General features: G+C 39.5%; 1 protein-coding gene across 1 annotated transcript in view; it reads right to left on the bottom strand.

The window, feature by feature from the left end:
- Positions 1 to 446: 446 nt before the first annotated feature.
- LOC309501058 (macrophage mannose receptor 1-like) overlaps positions 447 to 23738 on the bottom strand; it is a 40337-nt gene continuing 17045 nt past the window's right edge. The window contains exons 6-9 of the mRNA XM_082173009.1: positions 16114 to 16449; positions 15699 to 16022; positions 15453 to 15553; positions 447 to 1486 (exon numbers count right to left, since the gene is read on the bottom strand). Coding sequence (XP_082029135.1) covers positions 1382 to 1486; positions 15453 to 15553; positions 15699 to 16022; positions 16114 to 16449 — 866 coding nt within the window. The 3' untranslated portion in view covers positions 447 to 1381. The remainder of the gene's footprint in view (positions 1487 to 15452; positions 15554 to 15698; positions 16023 to 16113; positions 16450 to 23738) is intronic.

The following is a 23738-nucleotide window of genomic DNA, read 5'->3' on the forward strand; positions in this document are numbered from 1 at the left end:
TTGGTGTTCTCCAGGGATCGACTTGAAGTCCATTACTTTTTAACATATATTTTCCTCTTGGACTTAAGTATCACATGACACCCAGATTAACATTCACTCAAAACCGGGTGATCATGCGGCTGTTGTTTTTCTGGAACACTGCATTTCTGAGATAAAAATTTGGATGAATCAAAATGGTCTTTGCCTTAACAGTGATAAAACAGAAGTTATAATAATTGGTTCAACCCACCAGTTACGTAAAGCTGGATCTTTAACGCTTAATGTTGATGGCTCTGTCTTGGAGTTCCAAACGAAACGTTGATTTTTGACACTCACTTACAGTAACATTTGTCCCTCATGTCCAGAACACACTGTTAAAACGTCATTTTTTCATCTCAGAAATATTGCAAGATTGTGCCCCATTTTTTCATCTCAGAAATATTGCAAGATTGTGCCCCATGTTTTCATTTACTGTGGCTGAGAAATTGATCTATACACCTGTCAGGTTTCGTATAGATTTTAAAATACTTACGCTTACTTATAAGGCCTTGCATGGCCTAGCACCTCATTATTTATCTGAACTCTTAACTGTTTACACTCCAAGGCTGATCTCCACTCCTCTGACTGTTCCCTCATCTCGTTTGCGCTCTATGGGTGACCGGGCTTTTTCTTCCCTTGATCCAAAACTCTGGTCTACTCTCTTCCATATGAGATTAGACATGCTGAATCTTTGAGTGCTTTTAAATCCTTGCTTAAAACTCACTTTTTTAGACCTGCTTATATGTGATTTTGTAGTGTATTAGTATATTGTATATGTTGTATTTTGTATATTGGATATTTGTAATATGTTTAGGTTATTGTTTTGATGTTTTTATTTCTCTTATTGAGAGTATACTCTCAAACTTTTAAAATTCATTATACTTTTAATGTTTATTTTAATGTTTAAGTATTTCATGTTGTTGTTGCATCAATATTCACACATAAGTAAAAAACTAAACGTAAAAGTGTAAGAATAGCTAATTCTAAAGTTAAGCTATAGAATCATTTATGTAGGCAGGCTGGTTATTGAAGGCCTACAACTTTTGATAAAAATAATTTCACAATCAATTTCAATAATTTAGTAATTAAATATGACCATTTATGATTTTTAAATAATGGATCGTAGGCTATTACTATGGTCCAACCCTGGTCCGCATCAATCATTTAAAATGTACACAAATTACATACAGTACATTTACATTTTTTGGATTCTTTCCTGGGTTGAATTAGGTGTTACAAAAAAATGCATCAATGTGAAATGTGTTGTTTTTTGACCCAAGCTTTGGAGTCAAACATAACATTGTATTCAATTTTCATTTTAAAGAGGTACACTGAAGGTATCCATTGAGGTACATTTAGCCTATTATTTGAAACTGCTGTCCTGATGAAACACCTCTTTGCCTTCCTCCTTTCTCCAGCTTATTTTGCTGTCACTTTCCAGCCCCATGCTCTTTAGCTTTTCACTTATCTGAAAGTTAAATAAAAGTTTATTTAAAAGTTAAATAAAACTTAAAATTATGCCACACCTTTTTAGGCTGCATTTCATCTTTAACTCTAAAAAACAACAACAACAACAACAACAACAACAACAATGAAGGTTGGATGTAAGGTAATGTAACCTATTGTAACATATTCTTGTTTCTTAACACCATTTCATCCAGTATATACTCAGCAAACTGTGTTGCTGCACCTGAATTTGAAACTGAACATGATGTTTAAGGCAGAAACAAACCTCATTCAGAATGGCAGTCTGTAGTGAAGGATCATTCAATGTGCATTCTCCATTACAGGACAATTTCAGTCTGACAGTCTGCTTTGTAATCTTGCCCTCTAGAGAAATACAGAGTTAAAGTCATCCTCAACATAGAAGATAATTGTTTCAAGAGTGATCTACAATCACTTGATTATGATAACTCACCACCATGGCAGATAAAAGGATGCTTAAGATCACAGCTTTCATGAGCCCATTTCCCAGAATCGATTGTTGACATGCTAACACAGTCACCAGATCCTGAACTCTGGGATGGTTGTCCTGCTGCCCAGTTTCTAAAGAAGCGGCTCCATTTGTCAGACCATTCCCAAGAGTCCTGGAACAGACCAATCCAGACCCACAATCGCGATGGAATAATACTCTTTATCGTATTCTGTTCCTCAGAGTTGTGGATAGTGATCAGATCTGTGTGATGCTGTCTGCAGTAGCTCTGAGCATCACTCCAGTTCTTAGAAATCTGTACCCTGATGTATTCACTTTCTATTGAAGAATGGAAAAGAAGAATCATCTTCAACCCAAGATAGATTTACATTTACACATTTACACAGATAACAACTCAAAACTCACCACTGTAGCAAACATAGTGTAAATTTGATGAGCATGGATAACTATACCAAACTCCAGAGGAAAAAGAACCACATTCGTTATGACTGATTGGTTCTTTTTTATCCCATGCACTAAACTGTGTGAGTGTGTTTTCTCCATTAGACCAAGCCCAGCGTTTCTGTGTCCCTCTCTTTAGTCCAATCCACACTGATCCACTGTATCCAGAATCCACTATATTCACCAGCCTGTTCACATCATCCATGGTGTCTACAGTAGCCAGGTCAGTGTACTTCGCTCTGCAGTAACTCTGAGCCTCTGGCCACGACATTCTCACATTTATATAGTGGTACTGACGAGAAAGAGCTGAACTGCTCCAGAAGAGCCCTGTTAAAATCAACATGTTAAACCATCTATATATGTTCACATCATCATAAATACAGATTACACATGACCACACCAACCTGACAGCAGCAGCACAAACAGACTCCTGTCCATGACTGAACACACAGATCCTCTCTGCTGTTTGTGTGCTGCTGTTCTAGGAAAAGAAGAGGAAATGAAAGATGAACAAGTCATTGATAAGGGTGGTGGTGAATGCACACAGAACACTGTACATGTACTGTACACATGCTTTGAGAGGCAGATTACAAGTTTTCTTAATTAAACAGACAGTGTGGGCTTTGCAAGCTTGGAGCTGGTAACTGGAAGGTTGCTGCCTTTATCTTCATAGACTGCAAGCCTAAAAAGAAGCACACTTAAGCATTCTTTTAAACTTTATTAGCACATAAAGCCAAGTATATCATTTTGTAAAGCCGGGTGCACACTGTACGATTTCGGCCACGATTTGGCCGTCGAAGACAAATTTAGCTAATCCTAAAAGATTCCTCAGATCCTAGGCCAAAATCAGAAGTCTTTGATCGTTAGTTTGACATGTTCACCGACAGCCGAATAATGATCGTTGCGAACAAATTTAACCTCTGATGAAATTCTGGCAGTGTCAGAAGATTTGACTCACAGTCCTGCAGTGTTGACTTCTTCCACGACGACTGTCAAATTGTCTTATTTTTTCATGACAAGCCATGACCAAATTAAAGGGGTGGTATAATGCCTTTTTGCGCATATCGACCGCAAAGGGGGCGCTTGCGAGCACCCTTCTGAGGCCTAAAATTTGACCCAAGATCTACTTTTCAAGTAGCCAACCTCCCGAGATCTACCAGTCCAGTGTCAACATCGCAAACCCACACAAATCGTTTCCAGCCTGCAGTAACTAACCTCACAACACTTTTTCTTGTTGTCACACAACTAGACATCACAACACAAACCCTCCCTCTCTCAAACACACACACACACACACACACACACACACACACACACACACACACACACACACACACACACACACACACACACACACACACACACACACACAAATTCCTCTCTCACAGTTGCCAGTTTGCATAGTGCGCTGTAGCACAAACCCGCTCTCTCTGCTCCTCTCTCTCTCTCTCTCTCTCTCACACACACACACACACACACGCCAATCTGCATGATGAGCAATAGTCATAACTGACCTTAATATGAACCAAACAGAAAAATAAACCAGATACAAAACAGGTAGATCTCTGAGTTTGAAAAAAGGAAATCACTTTCTACCTTAGTGGGAGACCTGGCACTGGGAGGAGGAGGAAAGCTTCTCGTAGTCAGGAGTGTAGGAGCTGGTAGCAAGGCGTAGGCAGACTGCAAGGTGGTCATCACACTGTAAAAAATCCAACTTACGTTTTGTATGACAAATTCAGTTTTTAAAGTTTATTCAACTATTTAACATGAAAAAAGTTGAGAAAAGTTGAGATAACTCAAACACGTAAGTTGAGAAAACTCAAAAATGTCCTGCAGCTGGTTGCCTTAAACTTTTAAGTTTTCTCCATTTTTTTTTTTTTTACAGTGCAGTCATTGTTGATCTGTCAAGTCAAGTCAAGTCAAGTTTATTTGTATAGCGCTTTTCACAATACAGATTGTATCAAAGCAGCTTCACAGTATTAAATTAAAATAATACAACAAAGTTTGTTTCAAGAGGAATTTATTGATTGATAAAATTAAATTAAATATCCCCAAAGTATCCCCAACTGAGCAAGCCAAAGGCAACAGTGGCAAGGAACCGAAAAACTTCATCAAGTGACCTAATGGTGTCCTAAAACTCCATCAGGTGACCTAATGGAGAAAAAAAACCTTGGGAGAACCCAGGCTCAGTCGGGGGCCAGTTCTCCTCTGGCATTTATGAGCTAGAGGCCGGATTGTAGTTTGAACTGTAGGATTATATGAATGCCTGGCTGAAGAGATGCGACTTTAATCTAGTTTTAAACTGGGAGAGCGAGTCTGAGCAACGAACAGTATCAGGAAGACTATTCCAGAGTTTTGGAGCCAAATGTGAGAAGGCTCTCCCTCCTTTGGTGGTTCTGGATATCCTAGGTATGACCAAAAGCCTTGAATTTAGTGATCTTAAAGAGCGCGATGGATTATAGGGTGATAAAAGATCCGTTAAATAGACTGGAGCTAAGCCGTTTAGGGCTTTATAGGTCAGTAGCAATACCTTGTAATTAATACGGAACTTTATAGGTAACCAATGCAGTGATGATAAAATCGGTGTTATATGATCATATTTTCTTGATCTAGTAAGAACTCTAGCGGCGGCATTTTGGACTAACTGTAGCTTGTTTATTGAGGATGCAGGACAACCAGCTAGTAAAGCATTACAGTAATCCAGTCTCGAGGTCATGAATGCATGAACTAACTTTTCTGCATCAGAAACTGATAGCATATTACGTAGCTTAGCAATGTTTCTAAGGTGGAAAAATGCTGTTTTTGTAACATATGAAATATGATTTTCAAAAGACAGGTTGCAATCGAGTATAACACCCAGGTCTTTTACTGTAGAGGATAAAGTAACAGGACATCCTATGATGTTAAAGTTGTATTGTGCGAGGTTTTGTGGGCGGTTTTTTGAACCGATAAGTATTACCTCTGTCTTGTCTGGATTTAATAAAAGAAAATTACGGGTCATCCAATCTTTTATATCTTTAACACACTCTGTCAATTTGGAAAATTTTGCGTTTTCATCCGGCCGTGATGAAATATATATTTGAGTGTCATCAGCATAACAATGGAAACTAATTCCATGTTTCCTTATAATATTTCCAAGTGGCATCATATATATTGAAAATAACAGAGGGCCTAATACAGATCCCTGCGGCACTCCATAGTTTACTGGAGTTATGATCGATTTTTCTCCATTTAAATAGACAAAATGGTAGCGGTCAGATAGGTATGATTTGAACCAGCTTAGTGCTCTGTACTTAGACTTGATGATTATCATGTGCGAGAAAGCAGACTCGCACAAATAAGTTGATCCAAAAAGAGCTGTCAGGTTCAAGGCACATCTTCTGAGATTGGGATACTTCTCCTCCACCAGTAGATTCCAGAACACTACATGTGCTCCAGGTTGAGCGGATGTTGATCTGGCTTTGATGTCAATGTCATTTTGCAATGTCAGAATCTCATCCTCAAGAGCGGAGCTTTCCAAGTCGAAAAGTGATTTGACTTTGGCGGCAATGTCACCAACATCAATACTTGCATCAAATGGATAACACATAAAGCTGGCTACAGGCTCGATGGATGCAAAGTCAGTAAAACGCCTCTCAAACTCTGCCGAGATGCTCTGAACATGCTCCTCATAACGTGCAGTGTGCACTGTCAAGCTGTGTCACACCTTTACCTTGACGTTGTAGTTCTGCTAGCATGTGAGGGAAGTTGCGCAGGTTACCACGCTGCAGCCTGCTTGACATCAGCTGTAGCTTGCTTTTAAATGTGTTCACTGAACTCATCATGTTGACTACATCTTTATCCTTACCCTGCAGCTCTAAATTCAATTCATTGAGCTCGCCAGCGAGATCAGTGAGGAAAGATAAATCTAAAAGCCACTGGTGGTCCTCTAGCTTTGTATAGTAATCCACATGTTTTGAACGCTTCAGGAAGTCCTTGATTTCAGGCAATAGCTCCGTGAATCTGGCCAAAAATGTACCTCTGCTTAACCACCTAACATCCGTGTGAAGCAGCAGGTCTGTGTGCTCCGCATCATTCTCCTCCAAGTGAGCACGGAAAAGCCTTCTCTGCAGACTCCTGGCCTGAACTGAACACACAATATTCATCGCAATATCCATCACTTCTTTCATATTTAAAATCTTTCCACACAACGCTTGCTGGTGAATTATACAATGATAATTCAGGATATCCCGGAAAGATTCACTTTCTTTGCACAGTGCAATGAACCAACTGGTGCGGCCCATCATAGCAGGCGCCCCATCAGTTGTGATGGAGATCAGCTTGAAGAGCGGCAGTTTTGTCTCGCTAACAAATCCCATGAAAGCATTAAAAATATCATCACCTCTGGTGTGTCCTTTTAATGGCAAAATTGTGAGTAGCTCTTCCTTGGCGCTCATGTCTCCAAAAACCATCCTGATGAAAACACACAATTGTGCCACATCCACCATATCAGTCGACTCGTCAAATTGGAGGGAAAAGCACTCACACGCATCAATATCCTTCTTCAGTTGCTCCTCCACATCCACAGTCATTCTCTCAAATCTCCTTGTTTATTGCGGGAGAGTTGCACTTCTTTAATGGCCTTCACGATCTCTGTTTTATTTTTAAAGTCGTCAAAAAGGCTATCCGCTGCCTCGAGAAAGGCTTCCTTCACCATATCGCCGGCATTGAATGGCTTCTTGTATTTAGCAAGGACGTGACTGACGCGATAGGAAGCAATAGTTGCGGCCTTACTCTGGGTCTTCGGTTTGGTGAAGATTGACTGCCGCGCTGCAAGCTGTGCTTTCATATCCCGCACTTTTGTGGCACGTAAAGGCGTTTTTGCAGGGGAAATCCCTCTCGTAGCTCCCGTGTACTGTTTTAAAATGCCGCTCCAGATTTCCTTTCTTTGCCAACGCCACCGTTGCATTGCAGATCAAACAAACAGGCTTTGAATGAGAATAAACAAAAAAATTATCTTCCTCCCATTCAGGGTGAAAATGGTAGATCTTGGCTCGTTTCCCCTCAGCCATGTTAACGTAAAGGAGCGTGTAACCGCTGTTTGCTAGCTTCTAGCTACTGTTGACAGCTGTGAACCTCCTGTCATGCATGTCACGCGCGACCGTAGGTTAAACGTGACCTAGCTACTTTTTTTTTCTTCTCTTTTTTTAAATACTTTTTTGTGGACGTGTTGGCAAGGACTCATGATATAGACTGTAGTGTACATTTAATACAAAATATAACACACACACATTTTTTTTTCTTTTTTTTTCTACACCCCTCCACCACGGTCTCATGGACTTAACAGACACGCGCACGCGGCAGCCATTGTAAGTCCACAAGACCGAAAGTGCGTATGAAGTGTGCCATTTGGGACAAGGCCTCTAAATCGCGTTCCCGGGGGAGGGGTTTATGTACATTTTAGGGTTGGTTATATCACTTACCTACCAGCCGTTTGTTGTAGTCCTTAAAAAATGATTTCTTTAAAAGCAAATATCTTCCTTTGCTTTGAATTTTGAGCTTCGTAACTTTGCAGATGTTGTTTATGCTCAAACAGCAACATTACACACTAACTAAAGTTAAAAAAGTGAAATCATATTCAACCACCCCTTTAACATTAGAGATCTATTTTTAGCCACCATTCAATCCCGCATGTAATGCAGCTCACAGTCACCGAACGTGTGATTGATTGATGATGTAAATCTCTGGACGAGTCAGTGTGCACCCGGCTTACCAACTTAAAACTTAAAACGAAAACCGAGGCTTTCATCAAATAATGCAGAAAAATGGTTCATTACTCAAAGTTTTTAACACAATGCGTAGTGACATCTGGTGGTCAGACTTGTTTTCTCCATCATATCTAACAAATCACAGCACAGCCGAAAAAGCATGTGACCAAACAAAGCTTCGGAAGTCTGTGACACAAGAGTGGAATCAGTCTGGGATCAATACAGTTCTATCTAATCTCATCTAATCTCTTCTAAATTAATCTGTGCCAATGAGACCACAACTCGTGTCATGTGTAGCCTGGTCAACGGATTCACGTATTGATCAATATAAAAAATACAAGTGATCATAATTAGGATTGACGTGAGTAGAAATCTTTTGGGTGTTCTTTTTTTATTTATTTTTTTATTACAATTTATGTTATAGGGAAGTTAAATCCCATCCCCACATCCTCACATACTCCTCTCTCTCTTTCCGTGGGTCTATGGAATTGTCAGTCAGCAGTCAATAAAGCTGACTTCATTCCAGCCTTTGCATCTCATTCTACTCTTAGTATCTTGGGGCTGACTGAGACCTGGATTCGTCCAGAAGACTCAGCAACCCCTGCTGCTCTCTCTAGCAATTTCTCCTTCTCCCACTCCCCTCGCCAGTCTGGGAGAGGTGGGGGTACAGGGCTTCTCGTTTCTAACAATTGCAAATACTCCACGCTCTCTTCTCTATGCAACAACAACTCATTTGAATATCATGCTATTACACTTACAACCCCCATTAAAATCCATATTGTAGTCATTTATCGCCCCCCAGGTCAGCTGGGTAACTTTGTAGATGAGCTGGATGTGCTGCTGTCCACTTTCCCTGAGGACGGCACCCCACTTCTAGTCTTCGGTGACTTCAACATTCATCTCGAAAAGCCACATGCAACAGACTTCACCTCTCTCCTAGCCTCTTTCGATCTCAAACGACTCATCACCACAGCTACTCACAAATCAGGCAACCAACTGGACCTGGTTTACACACGCAACTGCACCACAGAAAACATCCTGGTGACACCTCTCCACGTTTCAGATCATTTCCTCATTACTTTCAGTCTACAACTCTCTACCCCTGCACCCCCACCCCCACCACCAGTCACTTTCAGACGAAACCTGCGCTCACTTTCCCCCTCCCATCTCTCCTCTGCCGTGTCATCCTCTCTTCCCCCACCCTCACAATTCTCATCTCTGGATGTGAATACCGCAACGGACACCTTATGCTCCACTCTAATCTCTTCTCTAGACATTATCTGCCCTCTCTCCTCCAGGCCAGCACGCACTACTCCCTCTAACCCCTGGTTATCTGAGGTTCTTCGGGAACACCGGACCAAACTCAGGGCAGCGGAGAGGAAATGGCACAAATCAAAAGACGCATCTGACCTGAGTATGTATCAATCTCTCCTCTCCTCCTTTTCTGTTGATGTTCATGCTGCAAAATCTTCATACTTCCACAACAAGATCAACAGCTCCTCCAACACACGATTACTCTTCAAGACATTCAACTCTCTCCTCTGTCCACCTCCACCACCTCCCGCCTCCTCCTTAACTGCTGACGATTTTGCCACCTTCTTCACCAACAAAACAACAGCTATCAGCAGTCAGTTCTCAGCTCCACACACACAGGAACCCAGACCGACCCCTTCCACAGCCAATACCCCTCTGTCCTCCTTTTCTTCGCTAACCGAGGAAGAAGTATCTACACTTCTCCTCTCCAGTCACCCTACCACCTGCACGCTTGACCCCATCCCCTCACACCTTCTACAAGCCATCTCTCCCACACTTCTACCATCACTCACACACATCATCAACTCATCCCTCCACACTGGCACCTTCCCTACAGCATTCAAGCAGGCTCGGGTTACTCCACTGCTCAAAAAACCAACGCTAAACACATCATTGGTAGAGAATTACAGACCTATCTCTCTCCTACCATTCATTGCGAAGACACTTGAAAGAGCTGTCTTCAACCAACTAACATCCTTCTTGTCTCTAAACAACCAGCTGGATGTCAACCAATCTGGCTTCAAGAAAGGACATTCAACTGAGACTGCATTACTGTCAGTCACAGAAGCCCTACGGATCGCAAAAGCTGCTTCCAAATCTTCAGTCCTCATTCTCCTGGATCTGTCTGCTGCCTTCGACACGGTGAATCATCAGATCCTTCTGTCCACCCTCTCATCACTGGGCATCACAGGAACTTCACTCCACTGGTTTGAGTCCTATCTCACAGGTAGGTCCTTCAAGGTCGCATGGAGAGGCGAGGTATCCAGAGCACATCAGCTGACCACAGGGGTTCCCCAGGGTTCAGTTCTTGGTCCCCTCCTCTTCTCCATCTACACCACATCACTGGGACACATCATACAGGCACACGGTTTTTCCTACCACTGCTATGCTGATGACACACAGCTCTTCCTCTCCTTTCAACCAGATGATCCCACAGTAGCTGCACGGGTCTCAAGCTGTCTGGCGGACATCTCCACATGGATGAAGGAACATCACCTGCAGCTCAACCTGGCAAAGACTGAGCTTCTCGTCCTCCCTGCCAATCCGTCTCTACAGCACGACTTCACCATCCAGCTAGAGTCATCATTAATCACCCCATCAAGATCGGTCAGAAATCTTGGAGTAACGTTTGATGACCAGCTGACCTTCACAGATCACATTTCAAAGACAGCTCGATCATGCAGGTTTGCACTGCACAACATCAGGAAGATCAGGCCTTTCCTAACTGAGCATGCAACACAACTTATCGTCCAGGCCCTGGTCATCTCTAGGCTTGACTACTGCAATGCCCTTCTGGCTGGACTCCCAGCATGTGCGACCAAACCCCTACAGATGATCCAGAATGCTGCAGCTCGTCTTGTCTTCAACGAGCCCAAGAGGGCCCACGTCACTCCTCTGTTCATCTCTCTGCACTGGCTACCTCTAGCTGCTCGCATCAAGTTCAAGGCACTGACGCTTGCTTACAGAACTATCACAGGCTCAGCTCCCTCCTACTTTCACTCACTCCTACGAGTCTACATCCCTACCAGACACCTACGATCGGTCAACGAGCGACGTCTCGTGGTTCCATCACAGAAAGCCACAAAATCACTTTCCAGAACATTCTCATTTACAGTTCCATGCTGGTGGAACGCTCTCCCCACCCTCATCCGGAATGCAGAATCCCTGACAACATTCAAAAAACAGCTGAAAACCAATCTCTTCCGTGAGCACTTAACCTAATAAAAAAAAAAAAAAAAAAAAAAAAAAAAAAAAAAATCCTTTCCCTTTGAAACATCACTTATCAGGCTTATGCTACTCTGAATAATACCAGAACTTCGTATTTTGAGCACTTCCTGCGTTGTTGTTGCTTTTGCCTCTTTATGATGACTCGCTGAACTTAGTCCTAATTTGTAAGTCGCTTTGGATAAGGGCGTCTGCTAAATGACTAAATGTAAATGTAAATGTAAATGTAAATCATTTAAATAAGGAAGGCTTCTTCTATAATCATTTTCCTTTTTATACATCGCGAAGCGCCAATTTTTTCAAACCAGCTGTTTCGACCTTCCAGCGCATGATGTTCAAAGCTTCAAACGTCATCAGTCACGTGGTATTGTCATTTTAATTCAAGCATCGGTACAGTGTGTGATACAATATAATAGTGGTTTGAAAACTGCGTCAGAGCAACGGAGCCCCGGTATCAACCGTCCCATAAGATAACAGTTATTTTATATTGTAATAATATAGGCTATCAGAATAAGTTTTTGACTGTATTTTTTTGTGCTTTTCTTTAGTGTAAAATGTAAGGTTATATCAGTTTTCCTTGTATATAGTAAAGGATATAGGGCCCTATTTTAACGATCTGAAACGCAAGTATCAAGCGCGAAACGCAAGTAACTTTGTGGGGGGGTCTTGGGTGCTGTTGCTATTACACCGGTGGGATAAATGACTCTTGCGCCCGAAGCAAATCTAAAATGGGTTGGTCTGAAGTAGCTTCATTATTCATAGGTGTGGTTTGGGGGTAACATGAAATAAACCAATCAGAGCGACATCTCACATTCCCTTTAAGAGCAGGCACCATAGACAGTATATAAACTGGACACAGCGACCCCATTGGATTCAACGGAAAAAAATGAAGTCAATTAGAACAACTAACTTCCTGATGGTCGAGCGTACTGCGCAGACTCAAACTGAGCTTGACGACGTAGATGTGACGTGAGCAACCCGTCTGTCTTCTAGTAGCTGTGCCAAGAGAAATCTGAATCATTCCCTTCCGAAACTTGCAGAGGCTGAGAGTGTGAGTAGGAGGAGCCCATGAGCTAGGAGCAGGAGTAACGTGTGCTAAGTATTCTGATTAATTATTTTGTCATTTTGCCTCCACGTCCCCCCGATTGCCCGCGAGCTTCTCCTCCTGTCCATACGGTAATCTCTCTACTGTGCGACAGAGAGTCGCGTGGTTATGACGCAATCGTTAGCTTTTTACAAAAACTGCATCCACGGGGCCATAACGTAAGATACAAGGTAATGGAGCCTTTTATACATTTTCGTGTTTCTTTAGAAATAAATAACGGACAAATGGAGTCTTTAAACGCCTTAGATGTAAAGTTATTCGCTGTCAAAGTGACGCCAAAATGAATGGGAGTCAATGGGATGCTAACAGCAGGTGATGGTCCGCTAGCCAATGGCGGCGCCCGGGGAAACTTCAAAATAATATAAAACCCTGCCCCCCTGGCAGGCACGCTTGTTCCATGGCGGTTTGCTATTATAACGGCGGATTTGCCAGGCGCGCGCCAGGAGCGGTTCACAGCCGAGGAGACCGACGTTCTCGTCAGGGCCGAAAAAACAGAGAAGTGACATTGGGGATGGAGAAACACACCCAAATTAGCTTCGGTTAAACAGGCGTATAAAAATTGGGGGAAATGTGTAAGCTAGATTTATGCCTATTTTTTCACATCTTCATGGACACAACAATGATTTCCCTCGTGTGTTAATATTTAGGTTTTAGCTGGTCAGTGGTGGAATTGTTTTCTAAACCTGCAAAATAGCACCAGGGAACGTTTGCGCCGGAACACGCCTCCTCTTTGCGCTGCACCGATCCCGGGAGCGGAAGTTAATTTCCTAATTTACCGACGTGCGTCTGTGGACGGAAAAGTCAGCTGTGCGCGGGTGCAAAATAGGAATGATACATGCGTCGGTGTACAAAGTCAATGCGCTGGGTGCAAGATAGGGCCCATAGTCTTTTACAGTTAAAATTAGATCATTTTTTTACAGAGCGTTTTTTTAAATCGTTGGTATAGGCTACTTGTAATGGTGATTTAACAAAAATATTGAATGTTATTATCAAAAATGTTTGATAAATAAAGCATTAATAAATAAAACCTATAATACACAATTATTACAACTATTATTTTATTACTATTAATAGAGCTGTTGACAAAGAACAACATTCAGAAAAATAATGTCATAAATGAATAGTTTAAAATATACAATATTATACACTATGGCCATTCATGTTTACAAACTTGTGGACTGAATCAGGTGTGTTCTGATTAGGGAGACACACTGTAAAAAAAAAAATTACATCCCCAAGTCAAAAATTTCAAGTGACCGATAACATCTAAATTTTTCAATTAGTCTGACGTATTATTTCTCATTGAGCCAATGCTAACAAACTATTGCAACAAGAATTTCACTTGGGCCAATTGAAAAATGTAGATGTTATCGGTCACTTGAAATTTTTGATTTGGGAGGGTTAGAAATTTTTTACAGTGCATGTTCAGTGCTTGGGAGCAACATGATGCTTTAAAACGGTTCATTTCTCTGCGCTTCTCAAACCGGTGTAATTTGTGGTCATCTGGTGGTGAAAGGATGAATAACACCTAACCTGAGTGCTGTTGGTACAACCTAACCCAGTATACCTGGGTACATCCGATTAAAAAAAAAAACTTAGAATTAAAATGACTGAAAATATATTATAGATGGGCTAAGAATAACAATAGTATAAATGACAAAAGCAGCAACAACAAAAAACAAAACACAGTGTAGGCTATGCGCATATTAAAGTCACTTTCACAATTATATCAAATGCAAGACATGAACATGAGAATAAATCTTTATTTAGGCTACTTATTATATATAATTTATGTTATTATTATTTAAGAATGCAGAGACAAAGAGAGAGAGAGAGAGAGAGAGAGAGAGAGAGAGAGATATTTCCATACAAGAGTTCCAATGCTAATAAAATAATAATAATAAAATAATAATAGTCGAACTCCAAATCTTTAGTTTTACAAAGTAAATTTTATTTTAAACACATATAGCATATCTTTATCTACTTTATGTATCGTTCATGTTATTTCAGAATGCAGAGAGAGAGGTCAATGAATTAATAATAGCTGAATTTCTTATCTTTAGTTTTACAAAGTGAATTTTATTTTAAACACATATAGCATATTAAATTGACTTAAATCTTTCATCAATTTCAAAATAAAAGCACAATATATATATATATGTATATATATATGTATATATATATATATATATATATATATATATATATATATATATATATATATATATATATATATATATATATATATAAATGAATGCAAATTTGGAAACATCTAGGCATCACCCGAAAATGGAAATAATATGCTCAGGTTGATTTCTGCCAATCAAATTTCCTTCAGATTCATTACTAGAAAGATATCATCATACTTACACCCCTTATTTCTGCAGAACCTATATAAAATTCGGTATACTTTTAATGATGATTTAAAAAAATAAAATAAAAATCACCTTTCAAAACTATAGTAAATGTAAACACAGTATATGACACTTCATAGTGTTTAAATTTATTTTTATTTTTTTACTAAACTACTTTACAATTCCTTTAATCAATCTACTTTTACTAAAAATAAAACCCCTTTATATTCTTAGAATTTTGATATAAAGATATAAATGAAAGATTCCTCCTCATTATATTAATTATCGGAACTCGCTGTACGGTTGATCTTCTGATGAAACACCTCTTCACCTTCACCTTTTCTCCAGCTTATTTTGCTGTCACTCTCCAGTCCCATGAGCTTTAGCTTTTCACTGATCTAGAGAAGACCAAAATATATATATATATATATATATATATATATATATAATAAAAAATTATTTCAAATGAGAGTTGCTTGCCTGCTCAAAACTCATAAGCACAATGCTATTGGATTTTGTGGGCGGCTGTCATGGTACTGTTATGCACCCAAAATTTGACACTGAAACTGAACACAGTTTTTAAGGCAGAAACAAACCTGATTCAGAATAGCAGTCTGTAGTGAAGGATCATTTAATGTGCATTCTCCATTACAGGAGAATTCCAGTCTGACGATCTGCTTTTTAATTAACGTGTCATCTAGATAAATTAAGAGTTCGTCATCATCAACACAGAAGACACATCAATAGATGAAAAGATACGAGTTGTTTGTAATGTCTGTTTCAAGAATGATCTATAAATCTCTTGTTTGAATCGTTTGATTCTATTAACTGTGGAAACTCACCTCCATGGCAGATAAAAGGATGCTTTAGGTCACAGCTGTATTGAGCCCATTTCCCAGAATCAGTTGTTGACATGCCGACACAGTCACCAGATCCTGAACTCTGGGATGGTTGACCTTCTGCCCAGTTTCTAAAACTGAGATTCCACCGCTCAGGCCATTCCCAAGAGTCCAGGAACAGACCAATCCAGAGCGATGCTTGATCACTGATCAGATTCTGCTGCTCTGCGCTGCTGATACTCGCCAAATCAGTGTGGTGTTGTCTGCAGTAACTCTGAGCATCTCTCCATGTCATAGCAGTCTCATTGATGATGAAACCAGTGCTATCTGTTCAGAAACACCAGATAAAGACCAGTCCTTAGTCCAGGATCAGCTAAAGTGTGGGGGGGGGGGAAATGAGCCAGATTTGAGGACTCACCATTGAAACACACAAATGGGAGAACGGTGCTGCAGCTCTCATCATACCACTTTCCATTAAAACTCCTCACACACTCCCCATCACCATTTGGTTCTCCTTGATTCCAGTTACTGTACTGGGACAGTGGGCCCAAAGACCAGACCCAGCGATACTCTGTTCCATTGTGGAGACCTATCCATACTGAACCACTGTATCCAGCATCCACTGTATTTAGCAGCAAACTCGCGTCGCTCATGTTGTCAGCAGTGGCCAGATCAGTGAATCTCGCTCTGCAGTAACTCTGAGCATCTTGCCATGTCATGCTTTCATTTATAAACTGGTACTGGTACTTGCGCCCTAGAGGGAAATGACAGGATTGTAAAGATAATATATACTTGAAGATACAATCATGATTAAAAAGCATACTGCTCTAAAACACATAACATTTTTGTGAGAAATTTAAAAACTGAAACTGAGCCAATTCAATTTGTAGTATTCTGAATTTTACTAGTCTAATAATAAAGATGGCCTAAAATTTTTTTTTGGAACTGAACTTACACATTTGGGAGACATATTGATCCAAAACGACGAATTCATATTAGACAAATTAGACACCAAATTGTCAAAACTTAAATTGCCATGAGATACTTTGTGTTACTTTTATCAATACAAGCGTTCCCTTTGAATTGCAACTGTGATAACACAATACTTTACTTTTTTATTTTTTATTTTGAAAGTACGTGGGAATATGACAGTGCATCTCGACAAAAGTGTTACAATGCGTTGTTATTCGATTCAAATTGCTTTTTTCCATTGGCTTTTGGATAATTTCAGAAAATAAGGTCTGTGACTAACAGAAGCTTATGGTTCTTATACTCTTGTTAATCATGATAATTTTCACAAATAAACACAACTATTGAATTTTTAAGCAAATACAATCTGCAGCAGTCAAAATCTAAAGGTAGGCAATAAACAAACTACTCCATGGTCTCATCACTTGCCTGACATCATCACTAAGCCTCCTACAATTCTTTCAGTCTTAGTTTAGAGACTTTTTCCCTGAAAGTTTGACTCACAAATTAAAGAATACAGACGCAGCCGAATCATTTCCATTATGACCAACACAATCTATCAGTTATCGTCTAGTTTAAGGGTACGTTTACACGACAGCGATATGGTAAAAACGGAAAAGTTTTTCCTTTGAGTTTTCCACGTACAGACATTGTCAAAACGATCCCCCATTCACACGGATCTACGAAAACGACTAAAATGCTGTATTCTGCTGCCAGGTCATTAGATGGCGATGGAACACTATAGGTTTAACACTTAATACGCATGTACATTAAGTCATCGGTTTCAGAGATTCACTTTTTTGTTGTTTACACAGAGACCGGTTTCAAAAACTTGCACTTTGAAACCCATTTTCAAAAGTTTGAGTTTTTGGCCCCCAAAACGCTGTTGTCGTGTAAATAAACGGTCAAAAATGCATAAAAAGTGTTTACTTTTTTTGGGCGGTGTAAAAATGACGCCCAGTAAACACCAGTAAATTGATGAGCACAAACCTTAGTAAATCACCTTACATTATTCGTTTATTTTTTTAAATATTCTTTTCCCATAAATTTGCCGTCTGATAGGGAAAAATCCCACAAATGCATATGCAATATGGCCAGCCACAAAAAAAAAAAAAAAAAAATTCCATGCCTTTTCAGCGATCATTTTTCACTGCGAGTCTTAAGTAAATCCTGACAGCAGTTTTTTAACACCCAAAGAGGGTTTGTGCTTGCGCAAGCTGTTTGTAAATTTTGCCCTTAATGTCCCAGACAACCTCTGTAGTCCCATTTTTTTCCTCTTGAGATTTTTTTAAAAGCTTTTACTTGTCTTAGAAAAGGCTGTTACTTACAAGTGGCTAAATTGGACCACAGAGGTTGTCGGGGACATTAACGTCATCAGCCAAACAGGTAAAAACTTCTACTGACTAGTTGCTTCATTAGCTATTAATAGTGTTTATAATCGCACTCTTGCAAACTATTATAACTCAAACTTTCAAGGAAAATGTTTTTAAAACAAAGACTGAAAGAGTTTACAGAAACTTGGTGTGATGGTGAAGTTGAACTCATGCGAGTGTAGTTTGTTCTTTTCGTATAATAATATTAATGATACGAATTCATACAAAATCACCAACTCAGAAAATAGCTAAATCTTCTCATGAGATCCGGTTGTTTGGGAATAGTCACAGCTTCCTTGCACACTTTCTGTATAGGTCAGCCTATAGTTATTCGCAATATATATATATATATATATATATATATATATATATATATATATATATATATACATACAATTTTGTGCTGTTTTGAGTGTCAGGTTTTTAGATTTTTAGATTTTTTTATAGTGATCAGTGCATTGTTGTGCTTGTACACACTCACTGTTAAATACAGTAATGCACAATATTTCTATTCAGAACATGAAATGATAGTCATTCTGTCTAACATGATCTAATTTATTAGATGCTCACATCCATGGCAGATAAAAGGATACTCCAGATCACAGCTTTCATGAGCCCATTTCCCAGCATTGGTTCTTGACATGCCAACACAGTCACCAGATCCTGAACTCTGGGATGGTTGTCCTGCTGCCCAGTTTCTAAAGAAGCGGCTCCATTTGTCAGACCATTCCCAAGAGTCCTGGAACAGCCCAAACCAGATGTAATATCCAGATAACAGAATCTTAGTTATCTGTTTATTTTCCTCAGAGTTGTGGATAGTGGGCAGATCTGTGTAATACTGTCTGCAGTGGCTCTGAGCATCCCTCCAACTTTTACGGCTCTTTACCAAGATGTATTCATTATTTTCTATTGAGAGATAAAAACATTTTTTTATTTTTTATTTTTTTTATTATTACTACAAAGCTCTTCTTTCCCAGTTAAACTGCACTTTTTTTTTTAAAGAAAGGGGAACTCACCCTTGTAGCAAGTAAAAAATTGACTATTGCTACATTTATCATCACACCAGAGCCCGGAATAAGAACATACACAATCTGCATTCTCATTTGGCTCTCCTGAAAACCAGTTAAAGTACTGAGTAGATTTGTTTTCTCCATTAGACCAAGCCCAGCGTTTCTGTGTCCCTCTCTTCAGTCCAATCCACACTGATCCACTGTATCCAGAATCCACTATATTCACCAGCCTGTTCACATCACCCATGGTGTCTACAGTAGCCAGGTCAGTGTACTTCGCTCTGCAGTAACTCTGAGCCTCTGGCCACGACATTCTCACATTTATATAGTGGTACTGACGAGAAAGAGCTGAACTGCTCCAGAAGAGCCCTGTTAAAATCAACATGTTAAACCATCTATATATGTTCACATCATCATAAATACAGATTACACATGACCACACCAACCTAACAGCAGCAGCACAAACAGACTCCGGTCCATGACTGAACACACAGATCCTCTCTGCTGGATTCTAATAAGAGATGATCAAACATACATTTTCACGTTCACAGTTCTGTAAGGAGTGAATACAAATAGTACATTGCAAATTTATCGCGACTTTACATACTTCATGTCAAGAAATGCACCCCAAATATGTTTAATTAAACATTAGAACTTACCAAACCCTTTGGTTTGTATTCATTACTTTTTCTTTTAACAATTTCTGCATTTTATTCTCCAACTTTTAATTACTGTACCAATTACATTAAGTTTTGGAAAGGTACTATTTAAACAATCTGCAGTCTAAAACTGGTCCATACAGTTTTTGAAAGAGTGTAGAGCAGGGGTCGCAAGTAACTTTGGCCGCGGGCCAATATTTTTTTCAGCCAGTAGATGGCGGGCCAGCTACACGGAGTAGGCCTATGGGTACAAATTAAAGTCTGCATGAACCGGAAGTTGCAATCGACTTTTCTCCAGTGTTGTGACCAGTGGCGGTTTCTTCATTAGGGCGATCGGGCGACGCACCACCAAAGTGTGAAAGGGACTTTTTCAATCACAATCTCATTCAACCACAGAGTTACGCTAGCAGTCACTCACTGTTGTTCTGCCTCTGGATATAGTCCAATCAGCGCCAAGTCACGTTCTGTGGAGTACCGCCTCTTTTTGGGCGATTTCACTATGGCCGAAAATCACCCAGAGTGTTCCCATAGACTTTTTTTTCCGAACTGCAGGCACTGCCCCACATAGAAACATTGTGGCACACGTGGAAAGATGATCTGTCCCACATGCAGCGTGGAATTACGGCACTTGGGTGGGCCACTCCTGTTTGCCAGATCTGGGCCACAAGCAGGCCATAGCAATGCCACATGTCAGCCAAGAGCAAAGAAATAAACCAGAACTGGGCCTTATCTGAGCCACAAAATCTGTGTATATTAAATATGAAGTCATCTCAGCCTTAATAAGCCTGTTAACAAGCAGAATCACTGAAGGAAAGAAGAGAACAGAAAAAAGAAATGAGCAGAAACACAAGAACTACAACTGACTTCAGACACAGCCTTAGATGAAATCAACTGAAGAGAAAAGAAGACATTAAATCTGTGAAGATCTCAGCAGAGGAGGATTAAACAACTCCACAAACAGCATTACCAGCTTCACTTATTACTAACCAGACTGACTTTATTTCTGTCAGACGTCTACAGAAGGTTTTATTAAGAATTAACAGAGGTTTAACTCTAATATGTTTCATTTGAAGTCACCATAACAGTGACTAGTGTTTCCATTAGTTGGGATCTTAACTCTTATCATATATTTTGTCTTCTTTGGCTGCTGTGACAGTGTGTTTGTCAAACACATTTACTGCAGCAAAGAAAGCTAAAGTGAACTGAGATCAGGTGATGATGGTTACCTGTCGATGATTTTATAATCATCATTAAAAAACCTGTCTCACTGATGTCTTTGGAGTCTAACAATTATGTAATTCCATTAATATCTTCACATCACAAACCCTGTGTTATTGCAGCGTGAGATCCAGCAATATTATAACAATCAGCAAGAAAACTTTAACAAACATGAGCACGAAACGTTACTGTTTGATGACAAACACAGACATCAACAATCAGCGTATGAATCTCAACAATGGTGACAATCAAAAGTACCTTGCTGCAATGCATGCTGGGTACCATCATTGTACAAAACTCCCAGCATGCATTGCAACATGAATAAATTATGCATCTGAATTGTCCTATTATTTTGTTTAATTCTAAATATGTGCTTTTATTTTTTTGCTGTTGTTTTTGTTGTGACATTTAGTAGCTTTTCAGTGATGTTCTGAATTAATCTGTTTATCTAAAAATATATATATATATATTGTCACCCTTGTTGAGATTCATACGCTGATTTTTGATATCTCTGTGTGTCACCACAAATTCATTTTTCGTGCTCATGTTTGTTAAAGTTTTCTAACTGATTGTTATAATATTGCTGGATCTCATGCTGCAGTAACGCAGGGTTTGTGATGTGAATGTATTAATGGAATAACACAATTGTTAGATGCAAATTACCTCAGTGAAAAACGTTATTTCATGATGACTATAAAACCATCAACAGGTAACCATCATCACCTGATCTCAGTTCACTTTAGTTCACTCAGCTTTCTTTGCGGTAGCAAAAGTGTTTGACAAACACACTGTCACAGCAGCCAAAAAAGACAAAAGATGTAATTAGAGGTAAGAGCCCAACTAATGGAAACACTAATCACTGTTATGGTGACTTCAAATGAAACACATTAGAGTTAAACCTCTGTTAATTCTCAATACAAACTTCTGTAGACGTCTGACAGAAATAAAGTCAGTCTGGTTAGTAATAAGTGAAGCTGGTACTGCTGTTTGTGGAGTTGTTTAATCCTCCTCTGCTGAGATCTTCACAGATTTAATGTCTTCTTTTCTCTTCAGTTGATTTCATCTCAGACTGTGTCTGAAGTCAGTTGTAGTTCTTGTGTTTCTGCTCATTTCTTTTTTCTGTTCATTTCTTTTTTCTGTTCTCTTCTTTCCTTCAGTGATTCTGCTTGTTAACAGGCTTATTAAGGCTGAGATGACTCCATATTTAATATACACAGATTTTGTGGCTCAGATAAGGTCCAGTTGTGGTTTATTTCTTTGCTCTTGGCTGACATGTGGCATTGCTATGGCCTGCTTGTGGCCCAGATCTGGCAAACAGGAGCGGTCCACCCAAGTGCCGTAATTCCACGCTGCATGTGGGACAGATCATCTTTCCACGTGTGCCAGATGTGGGCCGGATCTGGGCCGACACAATGTTGCTATGTGGGGCAAATGCATTCTCTATGTAGGACAATATTGATCAGGATATTAAAACTAAAATAAAAAATATAAAAAAAAATAATTAAATACAGTTTTTTTTTATTCAAATAGAAAAATAATAATTAAATACTCAGATTATACCATACATCGCCATTTAGCCCAAAAATTCAGATTTATTTGGCAATTGGCTATTTCCCAACCCTACCGGCTGAAGTTTTAGCTAAACTTTAGGCTAATGATAGCTACATTATTATCACTGTTTATTATTTAACAATTAGCCTACATTCAGTCCTGGATTAATAATTCAGTTTGTTGTGCCCCCCCCCAAAATTTTTAGCACCAGCCGCCACTGGTTGTGACATATTTCCAAGTGAAACGGAATATTGAACAGAGGGCAGGGTTTCACTTTAGCGCTCCTCCTCTCCATCTCTGCTCATGGCAGACTAACGGTTTGAGGGGAGTGGTTAAGCGTTTTCAACCCAAGCCGTCAAACTGACGTCATCAGAAAAGGAACGCCATTCCAGACCGGAAGTAACTTTTCAGATTTTGATAAAAGATTACCACGACAAACAATTTTTTTCTGTGTATTAACTTGCACGGATTAATTGTTCACCACAAGATTAGTAATATGGGCTAACAAAGTAAATAGGGTCAATTTTGATTTCAATACTCTATTTAACTACTAAATAGTAAATAGAACTAATTAAAAACAGATTACATCCATTTTAATAAAGGTGTGAATAGGTGTGCAATCATGCCTCATTCGCTTACAGTCCGACTTTTGAACTTTATTCCTTTTTTTTATTATTATTTATTCAGGACACACACATACACACCTAAGGTTTAAGGAGGTCTGAGCGGGACTGTTTTTTTTCCCGTCCCGCTCCCACAAGGTTCTATTCAGCAACCGCTTAAAATACACTCTGTGTTCACCCGCTTTATTTCCCGACCTGACGGGTCCGCAAAATTTTGATCTCGCTTCTAGAATCTCACATTCAGATGTCTCTAACGGAAAGAGAGAGATTAAGTAGCCTATAACAATTATAAATGCTATACAAAAATTGTGTTCGTGTCAATATAAATATTATTTTAACATTGTACTGTCAGCAGAGAAAAAAATGTCACAGAAAAAATTAATGAAATATAAATAACATAAATTAAATAGGACAAAGCCTATCACTCAAATTTGTAAGCAACATAAACGAAAACCATATTGCCCTACTGACAAATGAAGTAGGCTATTTTCTGCCAAACTATTTCAAACATCCTTGCAAAAAAAGAATGTTGTTGACTGACAATGGTTTCAGTACCAAACAGCTCCTCAGAGCTAGGTGTACAGGTGGTCAGAATGAAGTGCGGATACGCTGTCAAAAGATGTCGGGAGTGGGCTATTGT

The sequence above is a fragment of the Leuciscus leuciscus genome, assembly GCF_965113295.1.
Source record: "Leuciscus leuciscus genome assembly, chromosome: 6".
Taxonomy (NCBI): domain Eukaryota; kingdom Metazoa; phylum Chordata; class Actinopteri; order Cypriniformes; family Leuciscidae; genus Leuciscus; species Leuciscus leuciscus.